At 33.7% G+C, this 16,410-nt stretch overlaps 1 protein-coding gene across 1 annotated transcript in view; it reads left to right on the top strand.

Moving 5' to 3' along the window:
- LOC144445927 (otoferlin-like) overlaps nucleotides 1–16,410 on the top strand; it is a 133,634-nt gene that overhangs the window by 105,778 nt on the left and 11,446 nt on the right. The window contains exons 38-47 of the mRNA XM_078135569.1: nucleotides 231–410; nucleotides 929–1,020; nucleotides 1,684–1,854; nucleotides 2,653–2,810; nucleotides 6,979–7,118; nucleotides 7,697–7,884; nucleotides 8,387–8,437; nucleotides 9,086–9,276; nucleotides 9,757–9,938; nucleotides 10,608–10,708. Coding sequence (XP_077991695.1) covers nucleotides 231–410; nucleotides 929–1,020; nucleotides 1,684–1,854; nucleotides 2,653–2,810; nucleotides 6,979–7,118; nucleotides 7,697–7,884; nucleotides 8,387–8,437; nucleotides 9,086–9,276; nucleotides 9,757–9,938; nucleotides 10,608–10,708 — 1,454 coding nt within the window. The remainder of the gene's footprint in view (nucleotides 1–230; nucleotides 411–928; nucleotides 1,021–1,683; nucleotides 1,855–2,652; nucleotides 2,811–6,978; nucleotides 7,119–7,696; nucleotides 7,885–8,386; nucleotides 8,438–9,085; nucleotides 9,277–9,756; nucleotides 9,939–10,607; nucleotides 10,709–16,410) is intronic.

The raw sequence follows: 16,410 nt of genomic DNA, 5'->3' as shown, positions 1-16,410 counted from the left end.
CGCTATCAGTATGCGATTATAGTAGTATTGCTCTGGATCGGAGTGCGGCAACGACTTCATTTTTAGATAAAATGTAGCAAAAAAGGCGCGAGCGACTGCCGACAGTCTATATATAGGGCATCAAACTTTTGAGTTTATTTCTGTAACTCTATCTAATTACACCTTATATGTATAGGGTATCAGGATTTAAAGGGTTAATGAATCTATGAACATACAAATCTTTTTTCTAGGGTTCTATGATGGTCTACAAATGGCCATTACCAGATGACTTAGAAGACTCGACAGCATTTGGTTGTGATCCACAGTTTGGTTTCTTTAATGGATTACCAAACAATGATCCAATTCACGTACTGGTCCGTGTCTATGTTGTCAAGGCTTGTGATCTACATCCAGCTGACATGAATGGAAAAGTAAGAGACAACCTATTTTCAAAGTTTTGAAAAAAGTGATTAAGGAACGTGTTTTGAAAGTTGTGTTCAAGATAAATTGCTAGTAATTTAGGAGCCACTAAAGTTGTCAAACATTTAAATTTGTCATCAATTAATTTCAAAACTATCATTTATTGTATTTATAACTTTTAATGATCTATGATGCTTGTGAATCTTTGACCAGATAATATACATAAGGTTTTTGTTAATTTAAAATAAAAAACTGTCCAGGAGATGTTTGTCAGATGATAATGATCCAGAGAGTCACAGTGCAGACACACTGTCAGTCATCGAAAAGAAAATATTTACAGTAAATACTTGTGACAAGTTCTCCACAAAAATAATCTTCATATGAGACAAATACCATAGATGTCTGTCCACCATCTATGATTACACAGTCACCCACTGATATCAGAAAAATTGAGCAAAATTTTAATATATTGAATGTATATAGCAGATTGTTGTTACAGAAATAATTTATTGTCTTTGTTTTATCTTAGGCTGACCCTTACGTTGTGATAATGTTGGGAAAACACAAAAATAATGATAAAGAAAACTATGTGTCAAAGCAACTGAATCCAACATTTGGAAAGTAAGTATTCTGAGCATTTGTTCATTTTTAGTAGCATGTTATCAACCATGAACAAAAATTGCAAATTTCAAAATTATAATATTTTATTTTGTAAAACTGTATAGCGGAACTTGTACATGGTCATATTAATATTGTAGCCTGCATTCTATTGAAATCTTCTTCCATGGTGCATTAACGTTTGATTACAATATGTCAGAACCCTATGATGTATTAATGCAAGTGTGGTGTATACTCAGAGTATTTGCATGAGTGCTTATGGTGTTCTCTACAGCCATATGTGAAGTGCAGCAGAAAACACTATAAGCATGAGTACTAATACTCTTAGTACCAACACTAGCACTTTCGCGACATGGTGGGTTTAGTTATTATTACATAATTATGTTTATCCAAACATGCAACTTTATGAAAAAATCATACTGAGTGATCATGCAAATTTGTATGCAAGGAATAACCATACACTCATTTACTCATCATTTGCATGCTGGTATGCAATAATGTTGCCAGTATTGCACTGTCATGCAAATACCACTAGCGTGCATGTGCACCAGTGCAAGTAATCTCTGGTAAATATTTATTGATTACTGTTTGTGGTACCAAATTAACGTGAATTGATTGCTTAAATTTCTGTGAGTTTTAAGCATTAACCTGTAATTCTGTTTTCAGGTGCTTTGAGTTTGAAGCTACATTCCCCCAGGAGTCAATTTTGACAGTTCAAGTGTATGACTGGGATTTGGTGGGAGTTGATGACCTGATTGGTGAAACCAAAGTAGATCTGGAAAACAGATACTACAGTAGACATAGAGCTGTCTGTGGAATTTCTGAAGAATATGCAATGTGAGAATCATATGTTATTTATTTTTGAGGCACAACTTTTTTGTGTAAATTGAAAGATATATGTTATATTCTAATTACTGAAGCACTGTCATGCTGTTGATTAGAAAATATAAACTAAGTATATTTATATTATAAAGAAATCATTTGTAGTTTGAACAATTCCATCAATTATTGCTGAATTGTTAATTCATGAAAACCTTTTTTGTGGCTAAATTTTAATTGTATTGAACATCATGAAAAGAACTTCAAATGGAAATTCATCTGTGTTGGTAAACCGTAGTATTCAATTTGAACTTTTGTACACGTGTACTGAATAGCGGGTCAATCTGTTGACAAAAACTGGTGTGCAGTCAAAATTTCAGGTAAATTTTCAAGTTGTGTTTGGAACAAAAGTTGAAATAGAGTACTATGAAAATAACTTAGTAATGAAAATTTCTACTCACAGAGTAAAAAAAAGTTCTTGGAAGCGAACCCCAAATAAATTTTCATTGATGCCTCACCAGCATCTTCAGAGGTGTGCTATTTGTAGTACTAGTACTACTCATAGTAGATCTTTAATATGTATTCCGTAAACCACTAAATATCTATCTTAATACTCCTAGTCACCCATGATGCTGATGACAAGTCTTCAGTGAAAATGTATTTGGGGATTAGCTTCTAAGAAAACTTTTGTGTGAGTAGACATTTTCCTCACTAAGTATGAACCCAAAGTCCATGAACATTCATTCTCACACTAAAAAAAAAACCCAGTTTATATAATTATATCTATTATAACTTTGTATTTCTTCATTACATTAGTCATGGCTATAACACATGGAGAGACCCAATGAAACCAACCCAAATTCTGACAAAACTATGCAAAGATTTCAAAGTAGAAGGGCCACACTACACACATGGCAAAGTCAAGGTTGCTGATAGAGCATTCCAAGGGAAACAAGATATTGAAGATGAAAATGGTAAGTAAATATACATCTTATCCAAGCCTTACCTGAATGCTGTGTTATTTAGCTGTTACTGCAAACACCAGTGGTCACTGATATTCGATTTGCCATAATCAACTGATAAAGTATGGTTGGAAATAATTAGATAACCCCGCTAGTCACTAGGCAAACATTTACAAACTGTTCTGAATATTTTCCAAGCAGTATTTGTGTAAAATTGTGAAAAGTACATGTAATTTTGAACATTTTGACATGTATTTTGAGCACTTCAGAACCAGCGATGTAGACATGGAATGACCAGAGTATATCATCCATATATTCCATTCAAAAGAAAGATACCTCAACATGACCAAATGCATTAGATATCAGCAACAAATGAATATTAAAACAGCTTGAATCTTTGACTACATTTTGTGCTTTCACATCTCAGTTGTCTTTTTCTTGGTCTTTTTCTAGAAGTTGCTTCAAATTAGCTCAACTCTTATTCAACTATTATTACTTGGACATAGTATTTGAGTCAAAAAGTAACTAGTATGGACTCTAAATTTTTAGATAATATGGCCACTGGTATTATCAGCATTATCTCAAAACTGTCTCAATCAATCAATCAATCAATCAATCAGAAAGAGTTATATCACTCTAATCCATACCAAATTCTTGTGTGAAGAGATATGACTTTACTAGTGTCATTTTACAATACCACTGCATAGGAACTTCTCAAAATCCCTGTTATTGTTCCTCTAACAATAAATGGAGGATGATAATGACAATGGGTGAGATAAGGTTATACTAGAATGTGTTCTTGACGTGGGGAGACAATTGCATGTGTTTCTTGCATTGTTCATTTTGACAAAATGGGAAATGTTTCAGGTTGGTACATCACACCACATTTTATATTATAATATAATTTGATATTTCAATCTTGCACTTTGGCATGTACTGTAAGGTGGGTTTTGTACTGCAAAACAATTCATCTGAAATGTGGTATGCTGAAGAGAAAGCACTATGTAATCTACAATGTACAATGTATGTTACAACTGACCAGTGTTTTTGCTAAGGTTTGGGAACCCCGGTAACAGAAAGGGGGAAAGAGGTAAAACTGGTAGTGCTTCCCATGCAATGTATCATAGTTAAGGTGGGGAACCCCGGTAAAATGATGTGGGAACCCCGGTAGATTTTACCTACTTACCACCCTTAAATAAAACACTGAGACTGATTTGTGATATGTCAGTCACAAAGTTGCAGAACCGTTATTAAATGATAAACACATGATGCAATAAATGAATGACATATCTTAAACACTGTGTAGCATACATTGCAACTGATTTGGATTGTAAGGTAGATATGTTATTACAATGTCTTGGATAGAGTGATAACAGAATGAAATCTACCATTATCTAGACAAGAAGCAAGAAATGAATTATACATTAGGGACTAAAGTATGTAAAGTGTGTTATAACTGACTTGCAACAGCAAGTTAATAGTCTAGTCTTACATTGAATGACAAAGGAATATTCAACTACACATCAAATGGCACTTCTCACTGTCTGAACAGTATTCAATAAATAAATAACATTTTTATAGCGTTATGTAATGTATACTACAACTGATGTGGATTGGTGTTAAGTTTAGATTATTGTAAAATCTGAGGTGGAGTGATAATGCATTGATAAGTATACTTCAAGTATTTACTGTCACCATCTGGACAGGATGAATGATGTACTCTTAAAATGTTATAATGTTGACTGGTGTTGATACACGAGGCATAACTTTGAAATTTGAAAAGAAAAACGTTCTACAGTTTAACATCTAAAAAAGAATTCCAGAACAAAAATGAAGCAATACCTGAAAAGAAGACACTTATGCCATGGAATGAGAAAAACAATCTGTCCTCTGGAAATTTTCTCATTCCTTGGCTCACATCATATACTGTTTTGATTTTCATTCAGAAGTAGTAAATATTGACAGTGAACTTGGATATTGAAATTGTTCTAGTTGTAAAAATTAGTTTTCTCAACCTAATAAACATACATGTAGGCACCTTGATGGAAATGAAGCATTAATTTTTAAACAGTGAATTTTACTTATGACTCAGATATAACATGACAGAAATATCAACAGTATTTGGTATGTCTTTTATGCATGCAATTTAAAAACTTAATCTGAGATTATTGTCTTTGTAAATGGGAGTTAAAGGTCAACCTATCCTCTCCTCTGTTGAGGTCAACATCAATATTAAGAATTTATTTTGAATGGGAAATCTGTGAATGGTTTATAATGCTTTGCATCATGAACTGCACATGTCACAGAACGTCATTGTTCAAATGCACCTGGTCATCATTCTGTATAATGTGGTCCTAAATAAGGAATGCCAATTGACTTACATATAGTACAGACCAGTCTGGTTATAATTGTATGTGATGTTCATTTGGTGGACAAAAAGGCAAGTTGCATAGCTTCAAGCATGTGGGCTTCATTGATGGACAGGAAACCAAGGTATAGTGTATATATGGCTTCAAGCATGTGGTGTTTGTTCAGTGGACAAAACTGAATAAGCCACAAGGTGGATGGCTTCAAGCATGTAGCTTATTGAATGCACTGCAAGTAGCAGTAAAGGCCCCAATGATTTGTTGTATATTGGATTGATATTGGATTCCATGGTGTTAACATTGAAACTAAACAAACTTGATGACACTCTGTAGCAGTACAAGGAGCCCCTGGTCGTCCTGGTATAAGTATGCCATCATTTGGAAACAGTGATGAACCACAGGGAACCGTCACTGTAGGTGGCGAATCATTTTGTGGTCCAACAATGCTTGTCGACTCCCTAGGTAAGATCAAAGGTCACAAATTTACCCGTGGAATCAATTTGTAGTGCACGAATAACAGGCTCATATATGGAAATCTGTACGATGAATAGAACTACATACAATGTATATGCAAATGACTCCCTTTCAAGATTAATATTGATTGGACACAAATGAGGAAGTACACCAGCTCACTTGCTTATAATATGTAGTAAACTTGCAGAAAGTTTGAATTGTATATCTTTTCCAGCAAGCTAATATGATAATAGTTCTAAACCATCATGGTCGTTTTTTGTGTAACGGAAATCCCCTCACAACAGTGATGTTAACTGTACACAAGTATTCATACCAAATTCATGCACCATAATTATTTTATCTCTCAATTCATCTGTATCATCATGTAACTCTACATACATTGGTATGATGATGATCTACTTTCACTCAAAAGCTTGGAAACAGTAAATGTAAAGGTTGTGATGAATATTGTTATTATTCTATGACCAGAAGTGTTACTTAAAAGTTTTACAATGATTCATCTAGAAATTGAGATTATACTCCCAATTGTATATTAAATGATTGGCATGTATAATTTAGCAATAGCATTTGCCTTTCAATTTGTTATGATTCATCCAATGTGAAATGTCCAGATACTTCAATTACGTGTCAATAAATGATTAGTATTTGGCACTAATTTGGTTTCCAAGATGCTCAATGACTTTGGCATTTGAACCTACAACATATGTGTTCTGTAGCTGTTCAGTTACCTGAAAATGGTAACAGTATGTTTACCATGGGGCCCATTTTGATAATTTTCAGTTTACTGGGTGTGGAATTAACAGTTAAAAGACCCTATCAATATTGTGTTATGATTGTTCTTCATAGCTGTTACTTCTAAAAATTCACAGCAATGTAATGTAAAGAAACCATCAGGAAAAAAACAGCAGTGTTTTCCTTACTTTAAATTTATTATTATGTACATGTTATATGCAAAGATTTGCATTTCATAATTTAAAACACATGTACATGATTATGATATATTGCAGTGCTTTGTGTAATATCTGTGGAACATAGCTTCACTTGTTTCAAAGGGCACATACAGTAACAATTGTCAACAAAAAGTATAAGACATGTTCATACACACTACATTACATTTATCTAATATATGTAATAGTAATTGATGATTGAACTAAATGTATGCAGGCCATAAGTAACCAATATGTGTGTTCATCCCCAGTACCATAATTTGTAATATGTAACATCTTATTGATGTAAATGTACACAGGCCATAAGTTACCACTAGACAAACACATTACACTGTTCATGCACACCCAGTACCATAATTTGTAATAAGTTATTATCTGATTGGATGTATGCAGGCCATAAGAAACCAACAGATGAACATATGGCACTGGAAGCCTTGAAGCACTGGGATGAAGTACCCAAAGGTTGTAAATTGGTTCCTGAGCATGTGGAGACTAGACCTTTGTACAATCCAGAGAAACCAGGAATAGAACAGGTGAGTTATTCAAAAGTTAAGAAACTTTTCTAAAGTGTTGCATAATGTGATTTCATCAGGTAGCTTTGTACCTATACAGGATTATCATAGTATGTATTTTGTTTTCAACAAATTTATTATCAAAGACTCAAAGTGAGGTTTGTATACAAAGTTTTTGCTAAAAGGATGTTAAGCCAGCTTAAAGGTAAAGAAGCTAAATTACCAAATCCAAGAATCTAAGAACTTAGAATTCTACACAGTGAGAATGACATGATTTGAACACGCATCCAAACAAGCCTTTAAAAGCTCAATCGCTGAGCATATGTGGTAATCGAATTGCAGTAATTTTAACTTTAGATAAGTAATACATTTAAATACTTCATAAAAGGGCCAAGAAGTAAGTATTTGTGGCTTTGGGAGGTGACATCTTGTGAAGGGGCATGTCAGAAGTCATGGGGTAAAATTATTTTTGATAATATTGTTTCAATCAGGCATGTTTAATTTAATGGAATTACCTTACCAGTCAAGTATCTATCACATCTCTAAATAAACTCCTTCCAGGCTTGCCTCTTTTAATGTTTTGTCTTTGATATTATCAGGGGAAAGTGGAAATGTGGGTTGATATGTTTCCCATGGATATGCCAAGTCCAGGTGCACCAGTAGATATCTCACCAAGGAAACCTAAGAAGTATGACTTGCGGTGTATTATATGGAATACAGATGATGTGGTCTTAGAAGATGATGCCTTCTTTACTGGTGAGAAGATGAGTGATATCTATGTTAAAGGGTAGGTAATGTGAATTAGAGTAGTAACATTTACTGTGTGTCGTGTCCATGAAAGATTCGGCAGTAATTGAGTACCATAGCTGCTTGAATCTTGACAAGTTTTGCATGTTGGGCTTTTTCAAGAAGTTTGTTATATATTTTAGATTGGGCACTTGAAGTGGGTAATAAAGCACTTCTGAAATGTGTTATATGTTTTGAGCAGATTCAGTAGTTGAAGTCCTGTTTATAATTTGTAGATATATGACAGTTCCATATGAATCAGCCAAAAAAAGTAAGGGAATGGCCAGTCACCATGCAACTTGATCTCTGTCATTTAATTTTCAAGTCTGAGCTTAATTTTGTTAAGACCTTATGGAAAAAGGTATTAGCTTGAGTGACATAAACGTAAAGATATGGACGACAAGAGTAACAAATGTTCATCTTCAATAGATGTGGTTTACCATTTGCATTCTATCTTCATTTCTATTGTGCACTTACTGCTAATCAATATTTTTCTGTACCAGGTGGTTGAAAGGCAGTCAAGATGATCTTCAAGCAACAGACATCCATTACAGGTAACATTTAGTATTAAAATTGATTTAAGTCCAATAAGTTTAAATACATTAATCATAATTATTAGTTGTATTTTGTCAGACTAGAATTTGAAGTCTTTTGATAAATAAATGTAAATAACTGAGTCCAAAATACATTGACCTTTTCCAAGGCATAATGACTCACCTTAAAAGTTAGGTTTTTGACAAATTTGTTCTCATTTACACCAGAGATGGTTCATAAGTGTCTGATGTTGGCTGGAATTTCCAGCCATGAACTATCGCTGATTCATAGGTCTCTGTAGTTGGCTGGAATTTCAAGCCACAAACCAGAGATGGTTCATAGGTCTCTGTGGTTGGCTGGAATTTCCAGCCACAGACCTTAAAAATCACCCATATTATGCACAAAGTGGTGAAGAAAAATAGCTTATTTCCACTTTTTTGTGCATATAATGACCATGAAATTGACCATTTGGAATGGTCAATGTATTTTGGACTCAGTTAAATGCAGATTTAAAAACCATGAATCACATCCAAAGGAAGTTATATATTACTATACAATATGTTTGATGTCGGGAATTACATGACTGAACTCTTTTTCCATGTGTTGGGGACCTTTCTCATTATGTATATCAAGAATACAAATTGAATATCAAGTGTAACATCTTACAGGTCACTGACTGGTGAGGGTAATTTCAACTGGAGATTCCTCTTCCCCTTTGACTACTTAGCTGCAGAAGAAAAGATTGTCATTTCAAAGAAGGAATCTCTCTTTTCCTGGGATGAATCTGAATACAAGATTCCACCAAGGTTGAATCTACAAGTATGGGATGCAGATCATTTCTCAGCTGATGATTTCCTTGGTGAGTGTTTGTAACAAAATATTGATTGCATGTAAATAAACTATGACAGAACCCCATGACATATGAGTGCAAGTCAGATGTACTTGAAGTATACACACAAGTACTTGCTGTGTTCTCTGCAGTTATACTTTGAAAATTTAGCAGAAAAAAAACCACAGGTACTAGTGCAAATATCTCTGAGTGTAGCCACACTGGCATCATACTGTGTAGGATTCTGTTATGATAATTATATATTTTGTTCATCAGAAATAACAAATTTTCATAAAAATCATGCTGTGCAATTACAAAATTTTGTGTAAAGCCTAAAGGAACAATGCGCACGCTCATTTGCATATAATTTGCATACAGGTGTGCAATAATGTTTTCATTCACATTGCACAGCAATGCAAATACCACTAGTATGTGTTCACACCAGTGCAAGTATCACTGGTACACATATTATAATGACATTTATGCTAAACATACATTTGCTTCATATAGGGGCTGTGACTCTGGATCTGAATCGCTTCCCACGTGGAGCTAAAAATGCTAAGCAATGTAATCTTGGCATGTTGAAGACAGATGGATCTGTACCCCAAGTGTCACTTTTCAAACTGAAGAGAATAAAAGGATGGTGGCCATTTGCTGCAAAGGGAGAGAATGAAGAAGAAACTGAACTGACTGTAAGTTCTCTTGTGTTTGATGTACACTTATTGTTGTTGTCGGAAACTTGTCACAAAGGACTTTTGCAAACCCAATTAGAATGGTACATTACACAACAAGGTGAATCCAATATGGAACTTGCAATCCAGACTGAGCATGCTCAGATGCAAAGGACTATGGGATTATCTGTGGTTTTCGTAATACCTAATCTGGAGCTACTGATAAAATTAACCGCCCACAATTGTCAGGGTAACTATAAATTGATGATTTGTGGTTACAAACAATGTAACATTATTGTTTACAATACTATTTGATTAGTATTTATTATCTCATTTCCCATGATGCAACATTCAACATGGCGGGTTTGTAAGTTTCCTATTAGAATGTATAATAATACATCTAATGAGAATCCTACTGGACAGTCTAATATAAAACCCTAGCACAGGGCAATCTGATCAAAAGTCTATAGTATGAAACATATTAGATTTTGTATATAGAAACCTATTAAAAATTAGGAAATTACATTTTTAAAAAGGACTCTAGAATATGATAGAATAGAATAGAACATAGAATATTTAATAGGCAGCAAAGGCATTTTTGCTAATACTAAATTGTTTCAAGTTAAACCGTCGGGACATTTATTCATTAAAACTCGCTTTTATGTATGTTGCCGATTTTGTCATTATTAGGGCAAAGTTGAAGCCGAACTTCACTTGATGACAGAAGAAGAAGCAGAGAAAAGTCCAGCTGGTCTTGGAAGAAATGAACCAGATCCTCTTGAAAAACCCAAGTAAGTTAACCTCCTTTAGGGTCACACCTATTTGCGTACACTTTATATTCAATGTGAGAATATCATAACCATTTATTTTCAGGTGTACTGGGTATATGTATGTTATATTATAGGAATTTCAGCGTTGTTTCCATGACAATGTCCGGACAAGAGAAACTTTGAAAGTTTCATACAGGAAGTATCTATGTCATGTAATGGATAATGTCAGTCTGTCATGAAAACACGATTCTGACATTTCTTCTAGCTTTTATAGGCATACATGCACATGACATTTTATTCTTTTCAGTATTAATCAAGACATGATTTTCCACTAGGATATCTCGAGCTCAAAGCTGAAGAAGAAACTTACTATAATTCAGGGCCTCGGAGTATGAAAAGTGAGAAGAGTTTAAGTCAATTCAACCTGTTCAACATTTTACAACATCTAGTCTGTCAAAACGACTTTTTGAAATATTATCAAACTTTTTTGTTAGATGACTTCTCATCAACAGCTTGTGCTAATGTAGTGATATTTACTCAAATCATTTAGTTTATGTATAATACTCCATTCCCAAAACAGTCATTGATGATGTTTCATCATTTCTTTTACGATATTTGTGCAATATAGGATAACGGTAAATTTATATACAAGCAATGTGTTTAATGTTCACTGTTGCTAAATCAAGAAACATAGGTATCGAACTTGCACCACCTTTGGACTGAGGTCATGAGCCCTGTTGGATCATGACCTCATTCCCAAGTGAAATGGCTGTCCATCATCAAAGTATTGAAAGTGTGTTCTTTTGAATCACATTGTTGGTTGCAAAAATTAGCCTTTGTGAAAAAAGTGTCTTTCTGCAACAGCATTTAATTTTCATAGCAATTGATATAGGCAGATATACTGTAAAGAAGGTAATATAGAGAGCAAAGGTTATTCTTTAGTGACAGCTACAATGTATAGATACATGAAATATAATATTTTTATTGAATCAAACTTTTGTATCAAGGGCTCACCATACATTGTAGATGGGTATCGCGTAACTCCAAGGTTTCTGCGAATACTTGACATTTTAAATGCAATTTCTAAAGTGTTGTTTTTAGATGGAGCGATCTTAGTTCTCTTTCATGGGTTTTTATCTTAGAGAAGAGCTTTTCTGAAGAACTATGGTATAAATAACTGTGCAAATAGCAATGGTTAGATTATTTTGTTTGAGAAGAAGAAGGTTTTCAAATATGACCAGTGAAGGTTACCAGCATCTATCAATTTGTACAATGATGTACTGTGCTTGGTAGATGAAAATATTCAATGTAAAATTCGTCACATTTCAGTATCCCATGAGAACTATTGACAGAATCCCATGATGCTGCTTGCAAGTAAGTGTAAGTGTGGAATACTTGGTGTATTTACACAAGTACTTGCAGTGCCCTTGGAAGCTATACTTAAACGAGAATAGCAAGTGAAAGTGCAGCAGAAAACAGTGCAAGTACGAGTACATGTGTGTGTAACTGAAACAACAAATTTCTGTAAGATTCGTACTTTGCATTCACATAATTTTGTGTGAGGGACAATCATGCCCACATTTGCATATAGGTAATAACATTTTCAGTATTGCACTGTAGTGCAAATAGTACTATATGTGTGTACCAGTGCAAGTAATCACTGGTACATAATATGTAATTATGAAAGCAATGTTATGGTACTGTTCCTGCTTATGCAAATTCTGATATATCACTAGCCTTCCATCATAACTACATGTCATACAATTAGTCTACAGTGATATTTTTGAAAATAAATTTTTTTGCAGTAATTTATACCTTTTAGTGAGAACTGAACAAAACTTAAACTCATCCCCATGACCAATTGACAGAGGTAACAAATGCAAAAATTACATCCAACACAAATCCTAAAAATGTACTTTCACCACAATGTGGTTGTGTGCAAGAAATGTAATCATTACTTCTGCCTGTTTTTTACCTTGCTTTTTCTTTTCTTTGATATGTGCACAAATTTCTGTTCATAATGCACTGTTTATCACTTATCTTTTACATGTATGTGCCTTATCTTTATTTCTGTTCTGTTTTGTTTTAATTTCCCCCTACTCAGACGACCTGCCACTTCCTTTGTGTGGTTCCTAAGTCCCTGGAAATCAGTCCGCTACATCCTATGGGTTAGATATCGACGGGTTATTCTTAAAGGTCTTCTAATAGCTCTACTTATTGTATTCCTATCACTCTTTATCTATAATGTCCCTGGTTACACTGTTGCCAAAATGTTGGGATTCTAGTATGATGTCTGGACTAGCATGGGTATGTATATTATCTCTACAACATGTTGGGCATTTCTTGGTTGTCATTGAGAACACTTCATCCATTCTGCTGATACTGGAATAACAAGTGTGTTGGTGTTATACATACAAAATTATATTGCTTGGTCATCATATGAGAACCTTTATCCATTCTGCTGTCACTGGTAAAGTCTTCGGGGGTGTGTCAATACATGGGACTTAACAGCGCTATCATCATCAGCTCCTTTCTTCGAAAGTACTTCAGGAAAACATGGAAAAGCTCCTTTTTTTAATCCTACATCATGCTGGGACTGTAAGACATTTCAACTTTTGCAATATCATGTGTCATGTCCATTAACTATTGTCATCCATGTCTCTTAGTGTCTGTATACTACTTGTAATTGTATGTCCATGTTTTTGAAATATTATGTTGAAGCACATTTTGAAATGTTTATCACATACTAACAATACTTATTTCCATTTTTATGCTTTCTTTGCCAAGACACAATTGTAAATGTTGCTAACATATTATTTAATTTCATTGCAATATTACACCTTGCTAATCATAATATATGTTTGCCACTGCATCATGTACAAGTCATGTTTATTGCCTTCACATGTTTCGTTTTATGCAGTATGTAATTTTTTTGTATGAATTAACATCCTGGAGATCTTAAGACTTTTGAATTCAAACCTAACCAAGGCAATATATTTGTATGATATTATAACTTTGTGTGTATTTAAGTTATGACAGTTTTTTGTGCATTTTATTTACTTCTGACTCTACTACCATTCTATGCACCAGGACTTATTCTAATGAGACTTTTCTGAAAATAAGTTCTTTAAAACTTGAGAAATATTCATTCATGAAAGCAACTGTAAACATTGTTTTGCCATAACCTTGATCTAAGTAAAAAAATATGGAAATTTTGATTTCTGCTTTTAAGTTTTACATTCTTTATTGAAAAAAGTTCTGTTTTCCTGTTTTCCCCTCCTGCAACAGTCAATGATTCCAGTAATGTTCAAGTTGTTGCTTTAAGCTTCCTTTTTGAAAAATGTTTTGTTTTCTCTTTTTTTTCCTTTTCTGCAGCCGCCCTGATACCTCCTTTGTTTTCCTCCTGAACCCTATGAAAGCCATCTGGTTTCTTGTTTGTCTATTCAAGTGGACCATCTGCAAAGTCTTAACAGTTCTAGTCATTCTTGCACTCATAGTATTATTTGTCTATAGTATGCCAGGTTATACTGTCAAAAAAATCTTTGGTGTTTGATAGGCAAGAGAAAATGTGGAAAGGCTGACGTACAGTGGCCTGATATACAAGTTAAAAACTTTTTTCAACCATAACTCATTCCATCAATCAGATAAAATGAAGACTCAGAAGACTTTAGATTAAAGGGGCACAAGCTGAGTTTATATGCCTTTGGGTATAATTTATGCTGCTTATTTAAAGGTACTCACAATATTCTACTTACTGAAGCATACTTAATAACCATTAACTTGCAATTGACTGAATTTAACCTGGGATTAAGATCTAACTTATTAATGATCCGATGACATACTTTAATATACCTATACAATTGTCAAGTAAATCCATACTTAATAATCAACTATTCTAACAATGCCATAAGACAATTGTAATGGCATAGCAGTTGTGCATCGACATTAATATTATACTTGAATCGTTAAAATTGAGGATTTACATTATAAGTGTTGTTACCCTTGAGTTAAAATCTTATACACTCAGCTTGTGCCACTTTGAGGGTTAGCATACTGAATATAGTTAATGAAATAGTTGTGAGAGGCTAATACAATAATTTCAGGATTCAGATAAAATGAAGGAGTCTAGTACTGTGACATTTGTGTCAGGGATGTGAGAGTACAGGATAAGTAAATAAGGTAGTTGTTTGAGGAATTAGCCACTGTAGAATTGTTATCACATTAAAGGTTGGGTCCTGTGTTCTTCAAGGGTGCCAAAAGACTACCGCATAACTGTTTATAGGTAGCGTAACTTTACAGTTTGTGTTTGCTTGATGAATTTTTCACTTTAGTTTTTAATGATATTTTTTAATATTGAATTTGTAAAGTCAATTGCTTGGAAAGACATTCCTATTTAAAATGGCATAGAGCAGATTTACCTCCGAAGTAATAGACTAATGAAAGGATGTTGCATTCTTTCTTGGGTATGACAAAGTAATTCCTTAACAGCCATTCATAGCATTTTGTATGACATCCGTTAAAGATACTGTATATCCAGTGTAAACCAAGCATTATAATGTATACCCAGTGTAAACCAAGCATTAAATGTACTCTATTAACTAGTATGTTAGGAGAAATACCAACATCATACCTGTAAAATCATATATTTATCCTATTTTTAAAATATTTGCTCAGTAAAAAAATATTGTCTATGTTTACTTGTGAATGTCAAATTCAAAGTTTTATGATTGAAATTCATAGAGTTTGTGTCATAAATGATGCAGATATTATTTATATATTAATAATGTTAGCTCTCAAACTGGGACTGTTCCCAACTACATGTGAGACAGTACTAAAAAAAGGCCATTTGTTAGATGGAAACCAGTACTAATGTGAGTTGTAAAGTAATCTAGTTTTGTGCTGAAGCATTATCATTATGTTCAAAGCTATATTTATGTATTTCTACCAAATAAATAACTAAGGAAAGGAAGTTTATATTATTACTAGCTAGTTCATTATTTCAAAGAATGGCATTTATATCTAAAAAGTCATAAAAATACAATAGAGGGTGATACTGTGGTCTTTACTAAGGATAGCAAGCTGTCAAATCGGGATTCCTCCATGAGACTTAATTATAAAGTTATCAAGTTTCCAAATACTTTAACTGTTCATCATTTATTTAAGTCTCTCTTTTCTGATTATGTGCACGTACAATGCATAATGCAACTACTTAACACCATTGGGTTCTTAAAGTGCAATTGTTTATTTCCACACATAATGTAAAGACTCATGGTTGGCATGATTCGTTGAGGTGATGCTACCCTATAGATATGAGGTAGTGTCATCAAATGTGGAACTTAGGAGATCTTTCTTTGAAGCATGTTGATGATATAGAAGTTGCTTCTTGTTCATCTCTAATATGATCATGTTCCTCTGTTGTGAATGCTGAATTGTGGTATGTTTTGATAAGCATTGGTCCTTCAAGATTGGAAGTAAGGTTAATGGATATCATACATTTTAAAATCTACCAAAAACACTGTGGCAAGACTGCTCATGTCATCATTCACATACACCATTTCTTACTAAATCTTCCAAATTTTTAAAATTCCATATGGGCATGTAGACTAGTTCAGCACTATAGAGTTAATGAACAGTGCACTGTTTAGATATAATTCACAGTTTTATTTCAGAAAGTTGAACATGCTGAATTTGTCATATCCATGGTGGTGGGACTGCATGGTACA

Source organism: Glandiceps talaboti, chromosome 14 (assembly GCF_964340395.1).
Source record: "Glandiceps talaboti chromosome 14, keGlaTala1.1, whole genome shotgun sequence".
In the NCBI taxonomy this organism is placed as follows: Eukaryota; Metazoa; Hemichordata; class Enteropneusta; family Spengelidae; genus Glandiceps; species Glandiceps talaboti.
Note: the sequence above shows the minus strand (reverse complement) of the source record. Positions and strands in the feature narration are given on the sequence as shown.